Source organism: Scyliorhinus torazame, chromosome 2 (genome assembly GCF_047496885.1).
Source record: "Scyliorhinus torazame isolate Kashiwa2021f chromosome 2, sScyTor2.1, whole genome shotgun sequence".
NCBI classification, from domain to species: domain Eukaryota; kingdom Metazoa; phylum Chordata; class Chondrichthyes; order Carcharhiniformes; family Scyliorhinidae; genus Scyliorhinus; species Scyliorhinus torazame.
This window is the reverse complement of record NC_092708.1, coordinates 344,062,991-344,081,587: the sequence shown is the minus strand read 5'-3', so window position 1 is coordinate 344,081,587 and position 18,597 is coordinate 344,062,991. Positions and strand designations below refer to the sequence as shown.

Sequence of the window (18,597 nt, the reverse complement as noted above, 5' to 3'; positions counted from 1 at the left end):
TATTTACCCTGTTAATTCCCTTAGTATTTTATGTTTCAAGATACGTTCATCATATCTTACATAATGACCTTTAGACAGCTTTTGGAAATCAATGGAAAGGTAATTTAATTTTCTTTAGTGTAGCTAAGCTGTTGACTACGTTTCCACCACCTACCAAATGGAGACCCGCCAAGACGAGCTTCCAGAGCTTGTGTCATAGTCAAATAACAACGGTCTGTGAGAGGTGTCTGAACGAGTTTATCTTGAACACCAAGGTACTCAAAACCATAGTTGAACTTTGCATTAGCCATTTGTATTGATAGCTGCTGTAATACATCAGTTTGCTTGGGATCAAAGTAGAATCGCATTTGACTGAGCCAGTCAAAAGATTTAGGCTGATCTACTTTATTCTTGATCAGCATTCTGGTTACATCTCTCTGATGCACTAATTCAGTGATCTGTAACAAAAGATATGAAGTGATTAAAAGCCAAAAGTGCTAGTCAGCTAAAATTTTATCCAGTACATTTTTTGTGTAGTCAATTTATATATCTCCAAATGCTTTTTAGGAGGAATTCATTCCAGAGAAAGTCTTTCATTAATCTCTCGACACTAAAACCCAAGGTTTACTTCGAAAATCCATTCAACATATGCACATACCATCTTCTACAGGATATCGGAGTCAACTATTTGCAAGTTAAACATTAAATATCCAAATGTTCATTTGATTTTGGATAACCATACCAAAATTGAGAAAAATATTAAGGACATATTGAGAATGTATGTTTCAATTAGATCTCCAATTTAATAGAACAGTTCACATCACTACTAAATTTTCTCTGCAGGGATACAGGATGTTCACTCACCAGGTGCTCAAGTTTCCTCCTGCGAAGTGCTGGTTGCTCCATCAATACAGAATCCGCTAACACAGTCAAAGTTGCTTCCACATTAACCAGGACTGGGGCAAGTGGGGACTGACCACCACTAGTACCATTATTTAGGGCATTTTCCACATTTTCAGACCATGATATCTGAGCTGAAAGGACAACAAGCTGGGCCTACATTTAGAGATAAATTAAGCAAATTAGTTCGACGTTAGTGTAATCTTTTTAACGGATTACAGCAAGGATAAAGCAAAGTCTTCAATGTTCTAGTTTTAGAAGCGTTTACCAAGATTTTCATATTTGGACAGTGAAAGTGCATCATGAAGAAAATAAATTGAGCATCATACTACTGAAAAAGTTATTAGAAATTATATACTGCTACTTCACTGCATATTAGCCATTCTTTACTTCTGCATACATACCTGGTATTTATCAATCCAGCAAATGTAGTCTGCAGAATCGATTGAAGTGCCTTGGCCAAAGATCCCAACTTCAGTGACTGACTCGGCCAACAATTTAGCCAAGGTGACCCTCATTTCTTTCTCCACCAAGGTTAGCCACTCATTAATCTTTGGGTGCTCAGTGATTGAAACAGGAGTCTTGAAAAGCACCTGTCAGAAAAACGTTAATTTGAAAGATAATTAGATGCATTTTAAATTGATTAATATTGCTTCTACCATATCTAAACCAATGTACTCATGAACTTCAGTTGCTAAAGCAAAGAAATGCACAAACAAACCTCTTCTCCCTCACGCGATGCAATTCCCAAGACAACTGTAGCATCTTCATTAAGAATGATACTAGAAACACCTGCAAACATCTTCTTAAAGTGCTTCTGCAATTTAGCCACATTCTTACTGTTGCCAATAATCTCCAACAAGTCCTCATCACCAACAAAATAGAACCTGAAAATCAGTACAAGTATATACCGTGTTCATTAGTGAAAAGAATAAGGCCATACAAAACAGTATACCATTCAGCACGAGAGTACTCTGCCATTCTGTAAGATCATGGATGAATTTCTACATCAACACCACTTTCCTGCAGTCTCCATATCCCTTTATTCCTTTCCTGCCCAATCATCTATTAAACTCAGTCTTAATATACTCAACGACCGACAATTTTGAAGTTCACAACCCTCTGAGTGAAGAAATCTCTGATCTGACCTAAATGGCTAATCTCTGGCCTGAGACTATGACCCCCTTTATCTAGACACCCTGGCAAAGGAGAAAGGGTCTCAGCATGTCAGGCCTTCAGAATTTGATGCCTTGGAGAAATCATCTGCCGTTCTTCTAAACTCTAAGTATATACTTCCTTAGAAAAAGAGAGGGGTGTGACTCTACACAGTATGCAGGGCATGGTCAAACCAAAGCCTTATACAAGCATGATGTCCTTAGTCTTATCACCCAACTCTCTTGTAATAAAGATTAACATAATATTTGCCCTCCCAATGGCTTGCTGTACCTCCGCCAGCTAGGAGAAAAGCAGAGGATCCATCACCACTTGCAAGTTCTCTTTCAGGTCCCTCACCATCCTGACTTTCAACTATATCGCCCATCTTCCACTGTCGCTGGGCAAAATCCGGAACTCTTAGACAGTTCTGTGTAGACTGCACTTATTCAAGGTGGTGTTTCACCACCGCTTTAAAGCAATTAGGGTCAAGCAATAAATGCTAGTCTTGCCAGCCATACCCACATCCCAAGGACAAATAAGTTAACTGTGAAGAACACCCAAATTCTTAATACCAACATTTACTGGTGTCTCACCTTTTAAAAACATGCTATTTTTCCTACAAGTGGATTATTTCACATTTCCCCACCGCATATTCCACCTGCCAGCTGTTTACCCAGTTAACCTGTCTACATCCCTTTCCAGGCTCTTTGCACCTTACTTTCTGACCTGGCTTTGTATTGTCAGCAAACCTAGATATATTACATTTTATCCCCTCATGCAAACCACTAGAATGTAAATTTCTGAAACACAAACATGGACGCTTGCAGCACTTCACAGAAGTTACACACCAATCCAAATAGAACTCTTTCTCGGTCCTTTAACCAATCCTTAATCCATGTTAATATATTATCCAATCTTTTGTACCATCAGATGACATCTTTAAATCCAAATCTATTACCATCCGCTGGCTCTCCCTCATCTGACCCCCTAGTTACAACATCAAAGTGGATTTGTCAAACCAAAAAGGACACAGATGATGTGCTATCATTTTGTAATATAACATTGTCACAATGAATTGGAAATAAATTGCATTCAGCTCTGATTTACATAATCTAAATTTGATTACTAGAATAAGTACAGCCTCAAACTTTCTGCATTTTTATAAACGAGACTGATCTCTAAATTAGTGAGATAAGGCAGAGGGGTAGCCATCTAGTTCATCAAGCCCATGCTCACTCTGTAGAGCAATCCAGTCAGTTCCATTTCACCCCACTAGCCCTGCAATTTTACTTCCCACCCATCCAATGCCCTTTTGAGCCACTTCCTAAACAACATTACAAGCCTTGCTTTGTACCCCTAAGTATACGTCACCCTCTTTGGCCCAAAAGGGCCCAACTGTCCTCTTACTATTTACACGATAGTAGAGGATTTCCGGGTTTCCCTTCATATCATTCACTACCATTCTATTCTTATATCCTCTCTCTGTCAGTCGTATTTTCTTCATCTTCCCTTTCAACTTATTGCATTTGGCCAGGTTCTTGCACGAATAATTCACTCGGTGTCTCACACACCGTGTTTTTTGTTTCATCATATTCTCTATCTCCTTTATCATCCAAGGAACCCTGGGTTTGGTTCACTTATCTTTAATCCTTGCTGAAACTGTATCTGAAACGTCTCTTCCTCAAAGATCACCCATAGCTTTGTTAGTTTTTCCTGTCCATCTCATTTTACCAAGATTAATCTCTTCTCATCCCATTGAAGTAGTTCTTTCGGTTGTTCCTGGCTCCTCTCCATTACTAATCCAAACCTTGATATCATGCTTATCCAAGTGGTCTCCCACAGACATTTGGTCCACTTAGCCTACGGGCAGCACGTTAGCAGTGGTTAGCACTGTTGCTTCACAGCACCAGGGTCCCGGGTTTGATTCTCACTTGGGTCACTACCTGTGCGGAGTCAGCATGTTCTCCCCATGTCTACGTGGGTTTTCTCTGGGCGCTCCAGTTTCCTCCCACAAGTCCCAAAAGATGTGCTGTTAGGTGAATTGGACATTCGGAAATCTCCGTGTACCCAAACAGGCGCCGGAGTGTGGCGACTAGGGGATTTTCACAGTAAATGCATTGCCATGTGAATGGAAGCCTACTTGTGACAATAATAAAGTTTATTATATTATTAGATTCATCAGCACCAAATCCAACATTGCCTCCTTCCTAGTTGGACTAAGAACATACTGGTCAGGGAAGTGCTCCTGAACACAACTAAATATCTCCCACTCCATTGCCTTTAGATTATCTCAATATTTGGGTCATTAAGGTTAATCAATATCAATACTTTATAGTTCTTGCAATCTGATTTCTCAGAAGATTTGCTTTTCTGCCTCTCCGTAAGACAAAGGAGCAAAATTAGGCCATTTGGCCCATCGTGTCTGCTCTGCCATTCGATCATGGCTGATATGGTACAGGGCAGCACGGTGGTGCAGTGGTTAGCATTGCTGCCTCACAACACCGAAAACCCAGGTTCGATCCCTGCTCTGGGTCACTGTCCGTGTGGTGTTTGCACATTCTCCCCTCGTTTGCGTGGGTTTCGCCCCCACAACCCAAAAATGTGCAGGGTAGGTGAATTGGCCACACTAAATTGCCCCTTAATTGGAAAAAAATTAATTGGGTATTCTAAATATATATATATATATATATATATTTTTTTTAAATGGCTGATATGGTCCTCATACCCATTCTCCTGCCTTCTCCCCATAACCCTAAATTAATCAAGAAATCCCAATATTAATCAAGAACACCAGATTTGTGCTTGAAGTGCTGTTACCTACAGGGCTACAGAGCAAGAGCCGGAAGGTGGAATTAGACAGAATAGTTATTTCTGAAAATATAAGAACTGGGAGCAGGAGTGGGCAACTTAGCCTTTCAAACCTGATCCATCGTTCAATGCGATCATGGCTGATCTCACCATGGCCTCAACTCAACAGTCCTGCATAACCCTTCAACCCATCACTAATTAAAAATCGATCTAATTACCCCTTAAATTTATTCACTGTCCCAGCATCTACCGCACTCTGGGGTAGGGAATTCCAGATTCACAACCATTTGGGAGAAGCCTCTCCTCATCTCGGTTTTAAATATGCAACCCGTTATCCTGAGACTATGACCTCTTGTTCTAGTATGCCCCACAAGAAGCATCTGCTCCACATCGACTTTATCCATACCTTTTCTCATCTTATATACCTCAATTGATCTCCCCTCATTCTTCTAAACTCAAGAGTGTAGGCCTAAAGTGCTCAATCTCTCTTCATCTCTGGAATCAATCTAGTGAACCTCCTCAGAACTGCCTCCAATGCCACATCTTTCCTCAAATAAGGGGACCAAACTGTGCACAATACTCCAGGTGTGGTCTCACCAATGTCTTGAACAGTTGCAACAACACTCTTACCGTTATATTCTATTTTTCTCGTTATAAATGCTGCCATTCCATTCACTTTCTTTATTGAGGCTCATGCATGAGGAGACTCCGATCCCTTTGCATCGGAGCCCCCCAAAGTCTCTTTCCCATTTAGATAATTTCCATTTTTCTGACCAAAATGGATGACCTTACTTATCAAGTCAAAATCCATCTGCCACATTTTAGCCTACTCATCTAACTGATCTATATACATTTGTAAGGTTAGTTCCTCATTGCAACTTACTGTCCCACCTATTTTAGTGTCTTCCGCAAATTTGTCTATGGAACCTTTTATTCCTGTATCCAAGTCATTGATTCCTGTATCCAAGTCATTAATACGATTGCAAATAGTTGAGGTGTAAAGACTGAACACTGTGGCACCCCACTAGTTACATCCTGACATCAAGAAAAAGACCCATTTATCCCAACTCTGTCTCGTCTGTCAGCCAGTCTTCTATCCAAGTGACCCCTGACCCCATGTGATCTAAACTGCGAATTAACCGTCTGTCTGGCACCTTATCAACTGCCTTACAGAAGCTCAGGTATACTACATCTAGGAGGATTTGCATTATCCACTTGGCTTGTTACATCTTCTAAGAACTGTTGCAAATTTGTCAAATATGATTTATCCTTCATAAAACCATGCTCATTCGGATGGATTGCGTTTTGACTTTCCAAATGTCCTGATATTAATAATGGTTTCCAACAATTTCCCAACAAGATGTTAAACTAACTGATCTGTAATTTCCTACATTCTGCCTCCCTCCCTTTTTGAATAAGGGCATTACATTAGCATTTTTCCAATCCACTGGAACCTTTCCTGTGTCCAGGGAATTTTGGAATATTGTAACGAATGGATCCACTACCAATTCCTTCTAGAGACTTGTCTGCCTTCAATCCCAATAGTTGGTTGAGTATTGTTTTCCTATTGATGTTGATTGTTCCAAATTCCACCCTATTAACTCTGAATTACCTCTTTCACTATGTGGAGGCCAACTGAATACCCCCAATAGTGACCATTCCCCATATGTCTCAACTCCAACCAAACTAGCTATATTTCTCCATCAAGGGCATCCTCTTTCCAACACTACAATTCTCCCTTAATGAGTATTGCCACCCCACCAACCTGTTATCCTTCCCTATCTTTTCTGAATACTTTGTACCCTTGAATATTAAGTGCTTGTTCTTCAGCATTGTTACACCAAATTTCCATTACTGCCACTACATCATATTCCCACACAACTTTTGCTTGTAGCCCACCAACCTCATTCATCCCACTTTGTTCACTTACATACATGCATTATAAAATTATCTTTGTACTGAATATAGTCCTTCTTAGTCTGTTCATTTCTAATATAGAACTTCCTTCTCCAGGAAGCTAGCTTTCTCCCTTGTGTCATTTCGGTCTCTTCTTTCCAGCACCCAATGGAGTCATTTTTTTTTAAAATAATAAAAGTAATCAATTCTCTACCGAGGGAAGGATGATCGTTCTCTCTCCAGATATTCTCCTAACGCCTTCTGTATCTTGCCCAATAGATCTGCCAACCGTTCCAATGACCGCTGCACTCCTGGGATATTCAAAACATCCATGACGAGGGGAGACTTGGTCACTTTCTTCATTAGTGCTAGGAACTCTGTGCTGATGCTGTTTAATGACAATACAATCAGACCATACAGTTCAATTTAAGAACTTCTGAATAACTGTTTAAATTTAAATGTTAATGCACTCAAGTACCTCTGGAATCTTTGAGTTTCCACAGGTAGCAAATGCTTAATGTCAGCACTTCCTGTAAAGATGCCTTCAAGATAGACCCAGCGACGCTGGACATCAATCCATACATCAAAGAGTGCCATTATACGATTTAGCTTATCTTCCCAGCTCAAGGCATCCTCTTCAAAGACCTACAGAAATGTCACAATTAGCACAGAAAATTATACTGATTAGGCTTTTACCAAAACAGATAATCTGCTTACTGCTTAATTAGTTGAACAATTTTGCTTTGGAAAACCATAATTTCTGAACTCTACAAATATTTTGAACAGAGCAGAAATCTTAAGTGTCTTAAAAACAAAAAATAACTGAAATGTCACTTGCATCAAAAATGACTACAAAGACACGCAGCAGATACCTTGTAATTTGGTAATGCCTAATGCAAGGTGAGCGAAAGCATGAAGGAATAGAAATTAAATGCAAAATTATAAAAGTATGAACACAAAGCTGGAAATGTAACAATTGTAAAACATATGGTGGAAGGATGATTAACTACAATTCAGAAAGGATTTCATCTCAGTAGGAAAAAGGGCAAAGCATAAAGCAACAGAATGTTAAAAAAACACTCCCATAAATACTTACTTTGTAGTAGGGGGACAATTTCATTGCAGACACACTGTTGATGTGCTCTTTCACCTTGTTGAATAGATCATCCCAGCCACGAATCAACCTACACTTGTTTTGATAATTCACTAAGTCCAACTCATAGGAGTTCCACATTTCTCTAATCTGTAACAAATTTTAGACTAAGATCAGTTAATCAGAATTATAGAATTTAGCCCAATGATTATTTCAGGGGGCAGAACAGAATACTGTTAGGAGATCATTTGAGCAAAATAAGTGTTTCTGAATTTATCCTTGATGGTTACTGGACAATACTTGGACTAATTGCATTGAATTATCAACAAACAGGAAATTTGCTTTGACTAGCACATCATCCATGGGCAAGTGTAAAATATTTAAATCTTATTATTTTCATTTTATTTTTTGCATTCAGACTAAAATTTATTGGGACAACTAGAAAAATGAGACACTTGGAAGTTGTACCACTTGTATACTGAGACGATACACATCAGTGCTAGCCCCAAGGAGATGCCATTGAAGAGGTGTAGACAACCTGTATTTCATCAGATCTGGAAACAAGTTTCTAAAAGTTCACAAAGTTATTCCTTCCTTATCTACCCTAAACTCAAGAGGGAAGTGAAATTTGAAAGTTACCAAAATCATGCCTTGGGAAGGCTATTTTTTTTCTTCTTTATTCCTTCATAGGATTTGTGCATCCCTAACTGCAGTGGGCAGTTGAATCAACCACACTGCTATGGTCTAGTCATATGTAGGCCAGACCAGGCAAGGATGGCAGATTTTCTTCCTGAAAGGACATTAGTGATTAGATGGGATTTTATAACAAATCAACGTGAGTTGATATGGTCACTATCACCAAGATGAACTTTATAAATATAGAAAGTGGAGCAGGAGGCAGCTATTCAGCCCTTCGAGCCTGCTCCGCCATTCATCATGATGATCCAACTCAATAGCGTAATCACACTTCCCCCCCCGCCCCCCCGATATCCTTTGGTTCCCTTCAACCCAAATGCTATATCTAACTGCTTCTTGAAAACATATGTTTGGGCCTCAACTGCTTCTTGTGTTAACAAATTTCACATGCCAACCACTCTCTGGGTGAAGAAATTTCTCTTCATTTGTCCTAAATGGCCTACCCCATATCCTCAGACTGTGCCCCCCCCCGCTGATTCTGGACACACCCACCATCGGGAGCATCTTTCCTGCATCTACACTGTCTAGTCCTGCTAGACTTTTTCTTGGCGACACCCCTCATTCTTCTGAACTCCAGCGAATACAATCCAAAGCGATTCAATCTCTCCTCATTCTTCAGTCCTGCCATCCCAGGAATCAGTCATGTCAACCTTCGCTGCACTCCCTCTAGAGCAAGCTTCCTCAGATAAGGAGAACAAAGCTGCACACAATATTCCAGGTGTGGCCTTACCAAGGATCTGTATAATTGCAGATGGACATCCCTGCTTCTGTACTCTAATATTTCAGGTTTATTAATTAAATTTAAATTCCACCAGCTACCATGGAGGAACCCATGTCTCGAGCGCATGACCCTGGATCTCTGGGTTACCAGTCCAATGACATAACCACAAAACCACCATCTCCCCCAGTCCTATTCATAAATTCAAATACTGCGTTTGTTCATATGGAAGCATCTTTATTTTTAAAAATGGACACTCAGTGGCTAAGTTGTTTGCCAAGGATCAGCTGGATTTTGCAACTTCAACACAGGCTACCTGAAGTTTCCAGAGAGTCCCTCATTTAAGCATGATTGGTGATTTCCCCCTCTGGACTGGACATATCAACATGAATACCATCTGCAGGATTTACATTTGCTACTGTTTGGGGATTTACCCAAAACACACTCCACATGCCTCAGTGTTGGAACCTTAATAATGAGCTGGGCAGAATCCAATTCAACGCAAGTGTGAAGCGCTCATCTGTTAACCCCATTGTGTAGCATTGGCTTTAAGCCCGTCAAGGCGGACAGTTGGTCATGCAACCAAAATTAGCTTGAGACCAATTTAATCACCTGAAGACCCAGAAAGACCTGGGCAAAGAGCACTGCAAGCCACAGCAGTGTAGATAGGCAGTGTCATTCATTTTTTGCCTTTAACAACAGGAGGCTGCAAAATCTAAAATGTCTCCCAACCCAATTCCTAAATCCAAGTCCACCTGTAAAGAAATTGGACCCCCGGTACAAAAATCACAAATGTCTAACTTCATGACATGCTGAACATTAATTTCTTCGAGGGAACCCTGCAATTGTCTAGATATCCAACATCAACTATTTGAACTCATCAAAACTACAACTCATGGGTGGAAAAGTCCTTTCTTTACTGGGCCCTTCATGACTGCTATCCTATAATAAACCAGACACATGAAATTATTCTTTTAGTTACAATGTGAAGTATAGTATTCTCTTTAGCTGTATCTTTATGTGTGTCGGCATGAGTGACGTAGAATTTAGGGGGAAATTCATAAATGATCTTATTTAAACCATGAATGCTTGCTGCTGTTATTTAAACTGACCACACACATCTACCGTTCCAAAGAAAGCATACTGATTATGGGAAGTAAGGGAAAGGGTACAAGAGTTTCAAATTCTCGCCCAATCCGGTCTGTAACAAACCTGTTTCAAGAATTCTTCCAAAGCCATTTCTCCCTGGGCCACAAGTAGCACATCCTTAACAACAGCTTCATTTTTTTGCAAGTCAACATCCCATATCTGACCCAGGGTTAATTCAGACACCACCCAGTTAACATGGAGTCGTTTCATCAGCTGCTTCCAGTGACGGTCCTTCAAAGCCTCAGACTTTAGCTCAATCACCAACATGTTAATCTACAAGAAAAAGTTTAAAGTTAACATTTATCATTTGGTCATACAAATCAACAAAATGTTTCCCATTATATTAAATTTATAGGACATACCTTCATGTAACCCTTCAGAAGTCTCTGTACAAACTCATATGAAGCGTACTGGCGCAGGCGAGCTGGGAAATTTTTTAGTTGGTTAAGCAATCCATCTAAGTTCTGACGAAGCTGTTTTTTTGTGAAGCAAAATAAGTTAACGGTGAGGTATCAATTATCCATAAAACACATTATTACTATACCAAATATCTGGTGTAGGGATTTTAACCACCAACAGAAGAATTTCACAGAAACAGAAGATAACTTTCGGAGCTCAATCTGCATTTTAACATTATGTTGGTACAAAGAGAAATTATCTAGAATGCCTTAGAGAATATGCGGAACACCTGGCACCAAGTCAGGGAGAAAAAGGAACAATTTCCAAATCAGCACCTGTAAATAACAAGGATATTGAATTCCCAATGCGAGTGTTAACTTACTTTCCATGCATCTCGTGATAATCAGAAAGATGCTATTTTATATAAAAGTCAGCGATCAGACCACAGGATAGAAGGGTTACTGATTTCTGGCGTCTGATCTACCCAATCTCTCTATTAAATGCCATTTTTGGGATTTTTAAAACTAGTTTTATAAGGAGAGTTCTGCAACTATACATCATTCTGTGGAAAGAAGAGTGGTTTATTTTTAACATGTGCCTGGCTTTTATCCATTTTTTAAGTAAAAGCCAAACCAACACATCTATTGTTAGAGGCTTAACTGCTAATTATGGATATCCACGAAGTGTGCTAAGTGCCTGTACTGGGAATTAATCTGGGCTTTACTGATACTGTTGCAGATGGTAAAAGTGGGTGTGGACCCTGTGGCCTGGCATAACTAAACTACAACTCACCAGTAGGTTCCTGTGGTCAACCAGTGAACCGAGATAGAGAGCATCAGGTAGACAGCAATTAGAGTAGGAATGGGTTTCTAAAGTCCAAGACTGTATCTTCAGGCCAAAGCACTTTGAATTTGGTGGCATTTTTGCCTGTTTATCTGTCACGTGGTACTTTCTTACTGTTGCTGGGAATCCTGTACACTTCTCCAACAGCCTTTATGTGCAGTGCTACAGTACCAAATAGTCTAAATCTCTCATGGTAGGAACAATGGTAATTTCTTCCATGGGTAAATATTCTTTCTTCCCCATCGCTCTCTCCACAATATTTGTAAGTAGGGTTTGTCTGAGCAATCTATAGCAAGTTTGCATTTTCCATAAACACCTGTATGTTTAGAAAATCTCTACAAAACAAGTGCACGCACATCTAACTCCTTTTCTTTCTTCCCCTCCAGCTCCACTCATGTCCCTGTCTCTTACTGAATGCCAAGCAGAATATTCACATTTTCCCAATCATGCAACAAAAGACAGGTGATGAAAACCGGAAGCTGTCTGCACAAATAACTTCTCAAATTTAGGCATTCTAAATTCGGGGAAAAAAATTAACCTCAAATAAACATTAGCAAATGTGTTTTCATACTTTGCGTGGCTGAACTGAAACCCATGGTTGTTCTTTCAATTGGTCAATTTGCTCCCAGACTTTGGATAGCTCAGACCAGACTCCTTTGAGGTCCTGCAGTTCTTCCAATGCAATCTGATGAAAAGGGAGATAAATGAGAGCTGTAGTTAAGAGGCATCATCTGCAAAGAATGATATTCAGGATACATACCACAAAAGTACAGAAGCAGAAGTGAGCAATAATATTTTCTATCAACAGACTAGCTTGCTTAGCACATTTCCAGAATGGACACGTACGTTCTATTTAATTTTATACATAATAGAGCAGATATTCCAGTCAGGTAATAGCTTATGTTTAAGTGGCCCCTGGCAGATTCTGGAGACGAAAACAGAAGGGTACTGTTTAACCAAGCCTTCAAGGTTAGTCCTTTAAATTAGTCAATGTTGACACAGGTGACTCTCTGCCCATCTCATATCAGGTACATTTTGAGAATGACATCCAAACCGAGGAAATTGAAACACCAATTAGAGCTTAGCTCTTCCTATTTCACCGATTCCCTTCCCTCCAGCTCATCCAGATCTAGACAGCACCGAGTTCCAGTAGGACAAAATCATTCTCATTTTCAGCTACTAGCTGCCAGAAATAGTTGCACAGCAGCACCAAATCATGTCTTCAAAGTTGTTAGAATACATACCTGTACTCGTTCTTCACTTCCACTGAGCAATCCTGTATCTGTCAGCTCCAAAGCCTCTTTGGCTTTTGCACATTTTTCACGATCATCTTTTAAACGACCAAATTTTCCTTCATAGATAGTGAGAGCTTGCAGAGCGTCCTCAGGTCGAAGGTTCCCCTAAAAAAGTTTCATTTTTATAATTAATATATATATTTAAAGTACTTCCCACTTTGAAACAGCACCAAGTACTTCGCACAAAAAATTACATTTTAAATACAGACTTGTATGAGCAATATGACATTTTATTTTCTCGAGCTCAAAACATTTTAGATAGAAATAATTTTGTTTACTGACCAATTAAACTTGCATCAATTCACGATTTTATAAACTACAATGGACAAAATCTTTACTCCAGTTAAAGTTTATGGGAATCATGTATCCAAAAGAACAGTATTAGAGCCATAGAAATAAATTGTAATAGACATTTAGTGCAAACATTAAACATGTAATATATGCTAGGAAACAGAACAAATTTCTGAAACGTTTGAAGTAAGAACAATTACTTACAGCCACAGGTTTTGTTTTCTCCCATTCACCCAGGAGATCAGTAGTACGGCTTTCCACAGCACGATCCTCCTGGACAATCTTCATTTGTAGGTTAGCCACCTGTTGCTGGATAGCACTGTCCTTTCTGCGCATGATGTCATTGAAAGCACCCCATTCTCCCTCAATGTTATCGATGTAAAGCCAAGACGGAGGAAATTGGAATCGCTGTTTTTCCAGTAAACGCTGGCCATTGCGATAAAGCTACAGGTGGAGGAATGGTCAATGAACTTTGAACAAACTTATTTTAAAGTTTCATTGAATCGTACACTGAAGACTCAGAAGTGAAATCTGGAAAGGTTAGTAGTGAGGAGGAGGAATACCAAATTGGTGTTTTTCCTTCTAATTGCTACCTTGTGGTCCCATGCCAAGGAGTATTTATGCAGATGTCAAATTAAAACAGGGGTAGGGTTCAAAAGTAAAATTACATGGCTGAATGTCTCATAAATACTCTAATTTCAGGTTCTTCCTCTAGATTCAACCAACTAGAGGAAATAGTTATTCTGCATCTACCCCATAGGGGCTGGTTTAGCACAGTGGGCTAAACAGCTGGCTTGTAAAGAACAAGGCCAGCAGCGCGGGTTCAATTCCCGTACCAGCCTCCCCGAACAGGCGGCGGAATGTGGCGATTAGGGGCTTTTCACAGTAACTTCATTTGACGTCTACTTGTGACATTAAGCGTTTCATTTTCATTTCATTGTTTCCATTATTTTAAAACACCCCTCGACCGAATAAATCCACGGGAACAGACTAGGTTTGTGCATCATACCCTCATACCTTAAACTTAAGCCCTGTTGGCGAATATGCACCGTTTCTTCCGCCCCCCCCCCTCACCACCACCACCACACACACACACACACACCACTTCCAAACCCGGTTGTCAAATATGCACCGTCCCCCCTTCCAAGGTCAATCTATCTTTCCTGACGTTTAATGCCCAGAACTGAACACACCACTCCAGACAGGCTCTGACCAAGACCCCGTACAGAGAAGCAACACTTCCTCATTAATTTCCAGATCCTTAAAGATGAACGGTAATTTTTAAAAAATTTTTTAAATAAAAGGACCTGTTGAACGTTAAAATGCTTCAAACGTTAAAAAAAAATACTGCAGCCCTCCCAGAAACAGTTGGCACTGGATTATAGCCATCTCGGTTGACCTGGTCCAGGACCACATTCAGCATGGCTAAACCCTTTATCGTGATTTAACTGCCACTCTGCATCCATTCCTGCGACCACAAACCTCACCATTCTCCCTGACATATAGCTCAATGGCAGGCTTGCTGCTCTATCTCCAACGTTCCACTTCTCCAAGTGGCTTTGTTCGTGGGCTTCCCACCAGGCATTCATTTCTTTTGTCCCTCCCATTTCAGTAATACTCAGCACCTAACAGGGGACAATGTGTTTTTAGCAAAATGTTGTTCGCATCCAACAATTCTAGGAACCAGCTTCTCTTCCCTACTTCTTGTTGGACATGGCCAGGTTTAGTTTACTACCCAACACTAAGGACATAATTATAAACCTTTGAAAATAATTTAGCAGCTCTAAACTGGGTGCTGGAAATCCTTACCCTCTACTAGGTTAGCACAGAGGGCATTGAGATATCAAGCAAAGCTCCCTGCCAACTTGGCCACAAGCTCACACAGTCCCATTCCCACTTACAAACCAGGACTCTTACTTACATCTCATCCACAACCCCTTGAACAACCTTTATTGCTGTCCCTCACCCCCAATCCACACACTCTTGCCATCTATCCCAGACAACTTCACCATAGAACATGTTCTTATGGCCTAAAATGTTCATTATCTCTGCTGCTCTCAATTTCATTTGTCATCAGCTAATCCTCCATACTAACGAGATTTGCTCCCCCATCACCCTCACACCCTTTAACATCAACCTTCAATGTAATCTGCCTATTCCCACTTAAAGTCCCAGCTCTATGTTCAATCGATACCACTTGCAACAATTTTCATTATGTAATGCCTTTGACTTGGTAAAATGCTGCAAGGCTCTTCACAGGCAAATTAGAAGAATTGGATCTCGAGTCACTTAAGGAAACATTAAGGCAAATGAGCAAAAGCTTGGACAAAGAGATCGGTCTTAAGGAGCTTCATAGAAAGAAAGTGAGAGACAGAGAGGGAGACAGACAGGCAAAGATTGTCGCAGTTTAGGACCTTAATAATTGACGGCACAATTTATGGCAGAACAGTTAAGATCGAGAGGTGCACAAGAGGCTGGAAATGGAATAACAGAGAGATCCATGGGTTGGAGGAAGTTAGAGATTGGGAGGGAACACAAGAATGTCATTTTTAGACTTGAGATTTACCTGGACTGTGAGCCAATGTTGGCCAGTGAGCATATAAGGTCAGCGAGCATATAAATGATGAGTTAATGGGCCTTGGTGGAAGTTAGGGAACAGGCAAAGTTTTGGTCCAGTTCAATTTTATGAAGGGTGCAAGACAGGAGGCTCGTTATAAGAGCAGTGGAGGCAGGATGAGGGTTTCAGCTGCAGATGAGATGACACAAGAACAGAATCAAGTGATGATGTTAGGAGATAAAAGTAGTCTTGGTGTTGGAGCGGATATATTGTCAGAAGCCCATCTCGGCATCAAATGCAATAGTACTGTTGCAAACAGTCCAGTTTAGTGTCAAGATGGTTGCAAGAGAAGGGGATGGAATTGGTGGCAATGGAATGTGTCGGGTACCTAAAACACCCCAGCAACGGTCCTGCTTGCCTCAATCCAAGTTCACAATGCTCTCCGAAACCACTATTTTCTAGCACTACATTGGGAATTGGCCACATCAATTACCCGAATGAAAGAAAACAATGCTGGAAGGAAATAAATGAATCAAAAAGAAAGGGGACAAAGATATAACTAGAAAAGAGACCCGCATTTAAATCTATAGGGCATCATCTGCAATGACAAAAAATGTTTGAGGAAAAGAATGCCAACTCAACACTTACATCTACTTGTTTCTCAAACTGCTTGATCTTGCGTTTCAATGACTGCACGTAAGTTATGAAGGTCACAGCATCTGAAGTACTTGCTGTATCCACTGAGTGTTGCTCCAACTCTTGGCGAGACTGGATTTAAAAATAAAACAACATTTAGAGACAAAAGATCACAGAATCCAATCATACAAATGCTGTGCACATTACTCCAAAGCCTACATCTTACCTTGGAAATCTGCGAATGGAATTCCTGCATATTCTGACCAAGCATCTGCCCAAATTTGCTGAGAACCTCCTTGTGCCAAGAATCATACTTTAGATTCACCTTTGATTGTACCTTGAAGAAAACAAAAAAGTTGACAATACAGTTCTAGATATACAGTGAAGTCAAAGGTCTTAAGTACTGACGCAGCATGGAAACATGCAGCAGTTTCATTAAAGCACTTCAGGTCTGATTACTTACACCCTACTGAGAAGTCAGTCCAATAAACAGGCAAATTAAATCTATGTTTAAACCTAAAAAGAGAATAATGTCCAAACTATTCAGTGCTCTTTTACCTTTCCATAATCAATGACAACAGGCCCAAATTCTTTTCTAGTTTCCGCGTTGTCAAAAGTTCCTCTAGCTTTTCTGATTTGGACAAGCAGGGCTTGCCATTTGTTAAGATCATCTTCTAAACGGTTATAGATATTTTCAGGTTGCATATCCCACAAACACTGGTACTGAAGCCAAACCTACAAGAAAAATATAGCACACATAGAAAGATTTGTTGAACAGTGCAAGACTCGAAGCTCAATACAAGCAATCCTCAAAATGCTTACCTTGACATATTTTTCAACTTCTCTGACAATTCCCATAACAGCTTCATGAGCTTCTTCCAAAGCAGTTGGCCCATCTGGCATTCTTGTTAGTGCATTTCGGTAGAATTTCTCCTCTTCAGACAGTTCATACTGAAAACCAACCTATAAAAGGGCACGGGAAGAAAATCAAAATACTCTAGATCAAAGTAGCTCGTAGAATTTAAAGTCATAGCTGTTAATAGCTACAATTTTTTCCAATAAGTTAAATGGAGCCAAAATTAAACGTTTTCCATATTCCAAATCCGGTAATAGTGAACAGGAAAACTTTATAACATTGTAATTACTCCAATTATAATATAACCGTCTAATGTTTTTGCTTCTTTTACAAAAGAGGTCATTAACTAGTATTTTCAAATTTTATCTAAATGGTGTACACGATTTTGTTCAGCTCAATTTCAACCACTTCCATAGAATTTACAATTTGGGAGGGTGCCAATTGGCCCATCGAGTCTGCACCGGCCCTTGGAAAGAGGACTTGAGCCCACGCCTCCATCCTATCCCCAACTAAACCTTTTTTAAAATAAATGTTTTATTAAAGTTTTTCCAATCAGCGTTTTTACATAACAAAAATAGAAATACAGATGGTAATAAAAAATAACAAGCATAGCCCAAAGCTTACAATAAAACTAATTACAAAACAGAATTTTTTTTTTTTTTTTTTTAAAAACAGAACAAGGTGGGTTTTGTCTCCATGCCCATCTCACATTATATCAACAGTACCCCCCCCCCCCCCCCCCAAGGATGCTGCTGCTGACACTTACTGCTCCCCTAGAAAGTCAAGGAAAGGTTGCCACCGCCGGGAGAACCCCATCAAGGACCCTCTCAAGGTGAACTTTATTCACTCCAGGCAGAGGAACCCCGCCACATCGCTAACCCAGGTCTCCATGCTCGGGGGTTTAGAGTCCCTCCACGTTAACAAAATCCGTCTCCGGGCTACCAGGGAGGCAAAGGCCAGTACCTCGGCCTCTTTCGCTTCCTGCACTCCCAGATCCTCCGCCACCCCAAATATTGCTACCCTTGGACTCGCCTTCACCCGAGCATCCAAAACCCTAGACTTCACCCTTGCAAACCCCTGCCAGAATCTTTTAAGTGCCGGGCATGCCGAAAACATATGGGCATTATTCGCCGGACTCCCTGCACACCTTGGGCGCCTGTCCTCCACCCCAAAAAACCTGCTCATTCTTGCCACCGTTATACGCGCCCGATGCACCACCTTAAACTGGATTAAGCCGAGCCTGGACATGAGGAGGAGTTCACCCTGCCCAGGGCATCGGCCCTCATCCAGCTCCTCCTCCCACATATCCTTCAACTCCCGCACTGA

At 40.4% G+C, this 18,597-nt stretch overlaps 1 protein-coding gene across 2 annotated transcripts in view; it reads right to left on the bottom strand.

The window, feature by feature from the left end:
- Nucleotides 1–18,597, bottom strand: part of dync1h1 (dynein, cytoplasmic 1, heavy chain 1) — a 159,626-nt gene that overhangs the window by 120,940 nt on the left and 20,089 nt on the right. For both annotated transcript variants that reach the window (XM_072490732.1, XM_072490733.1), the window contains exons 12-27: nucleotides 17,238–17,378; nucleotides 16,974–17,150; nucleotides 16,642–16,752; nucleotides 16,428–16,547; nucleotides 13,427–13,666; nucleotides 12,881–13,036; nucleotides 12,208–12,321; nucleotides 10,757–10,867; nucleotides 10,458–10,667; nucleotides 7,835–7,981; nucleotides 7,217–7,383; nucleotides 6,953–7,126; nucleotides 1,601–1,766; nucleotides 1,284–1,472; nucleotides 844–1,035; nucleotides 155–437 (exon numbers count right to left, since the gene is read on the bottom strand). In XM_072490732.1, coding sequence (XP_072346833.1) covers nucleotides 155–437; nucleotides 844–1,035; nucleotides 1,284–1,472; nucleotides 1,601–1,766; nucleotides 6,953–7,126; nucleotides 7,217–7,383; nucleotides 7,835–7,981; nucleotides 10,458–10,667; nucleotides 10,757–10,867; nucleotides 12,208–12,321; nucleotides 12,881–13,036; nucleotides 13,427–13,666; nucleotides 16,428–16,547; nucleotides 16,642–16,752; nucleotides 16,974–17,150; nucleotides 17,238–17,378 — 2,698 coding nt within the window. The remainder of the gene's footprint in view (nucleotides 1–154; nucleotides 438–843; nucleotides 1,036–1,283; nucleotides 1,473–1,600; nucleotides 1,767–6,952; nucleotides 7,127–7,216; nucleotides 7,384–7,834; nucleotides 7,982–10,457; nucleotides 10,668–10,756; nucleotides 10,868–12,207; nucleotides 12,322–12,880; nucleotides 13,037–13,426; nucleotides 13,667–16,427; nucleotides 16,548–16,641; nucleotides 16,753–16,973; nucleotides 17,151–17,237; nucleotides 17,379–18,597) is intronic.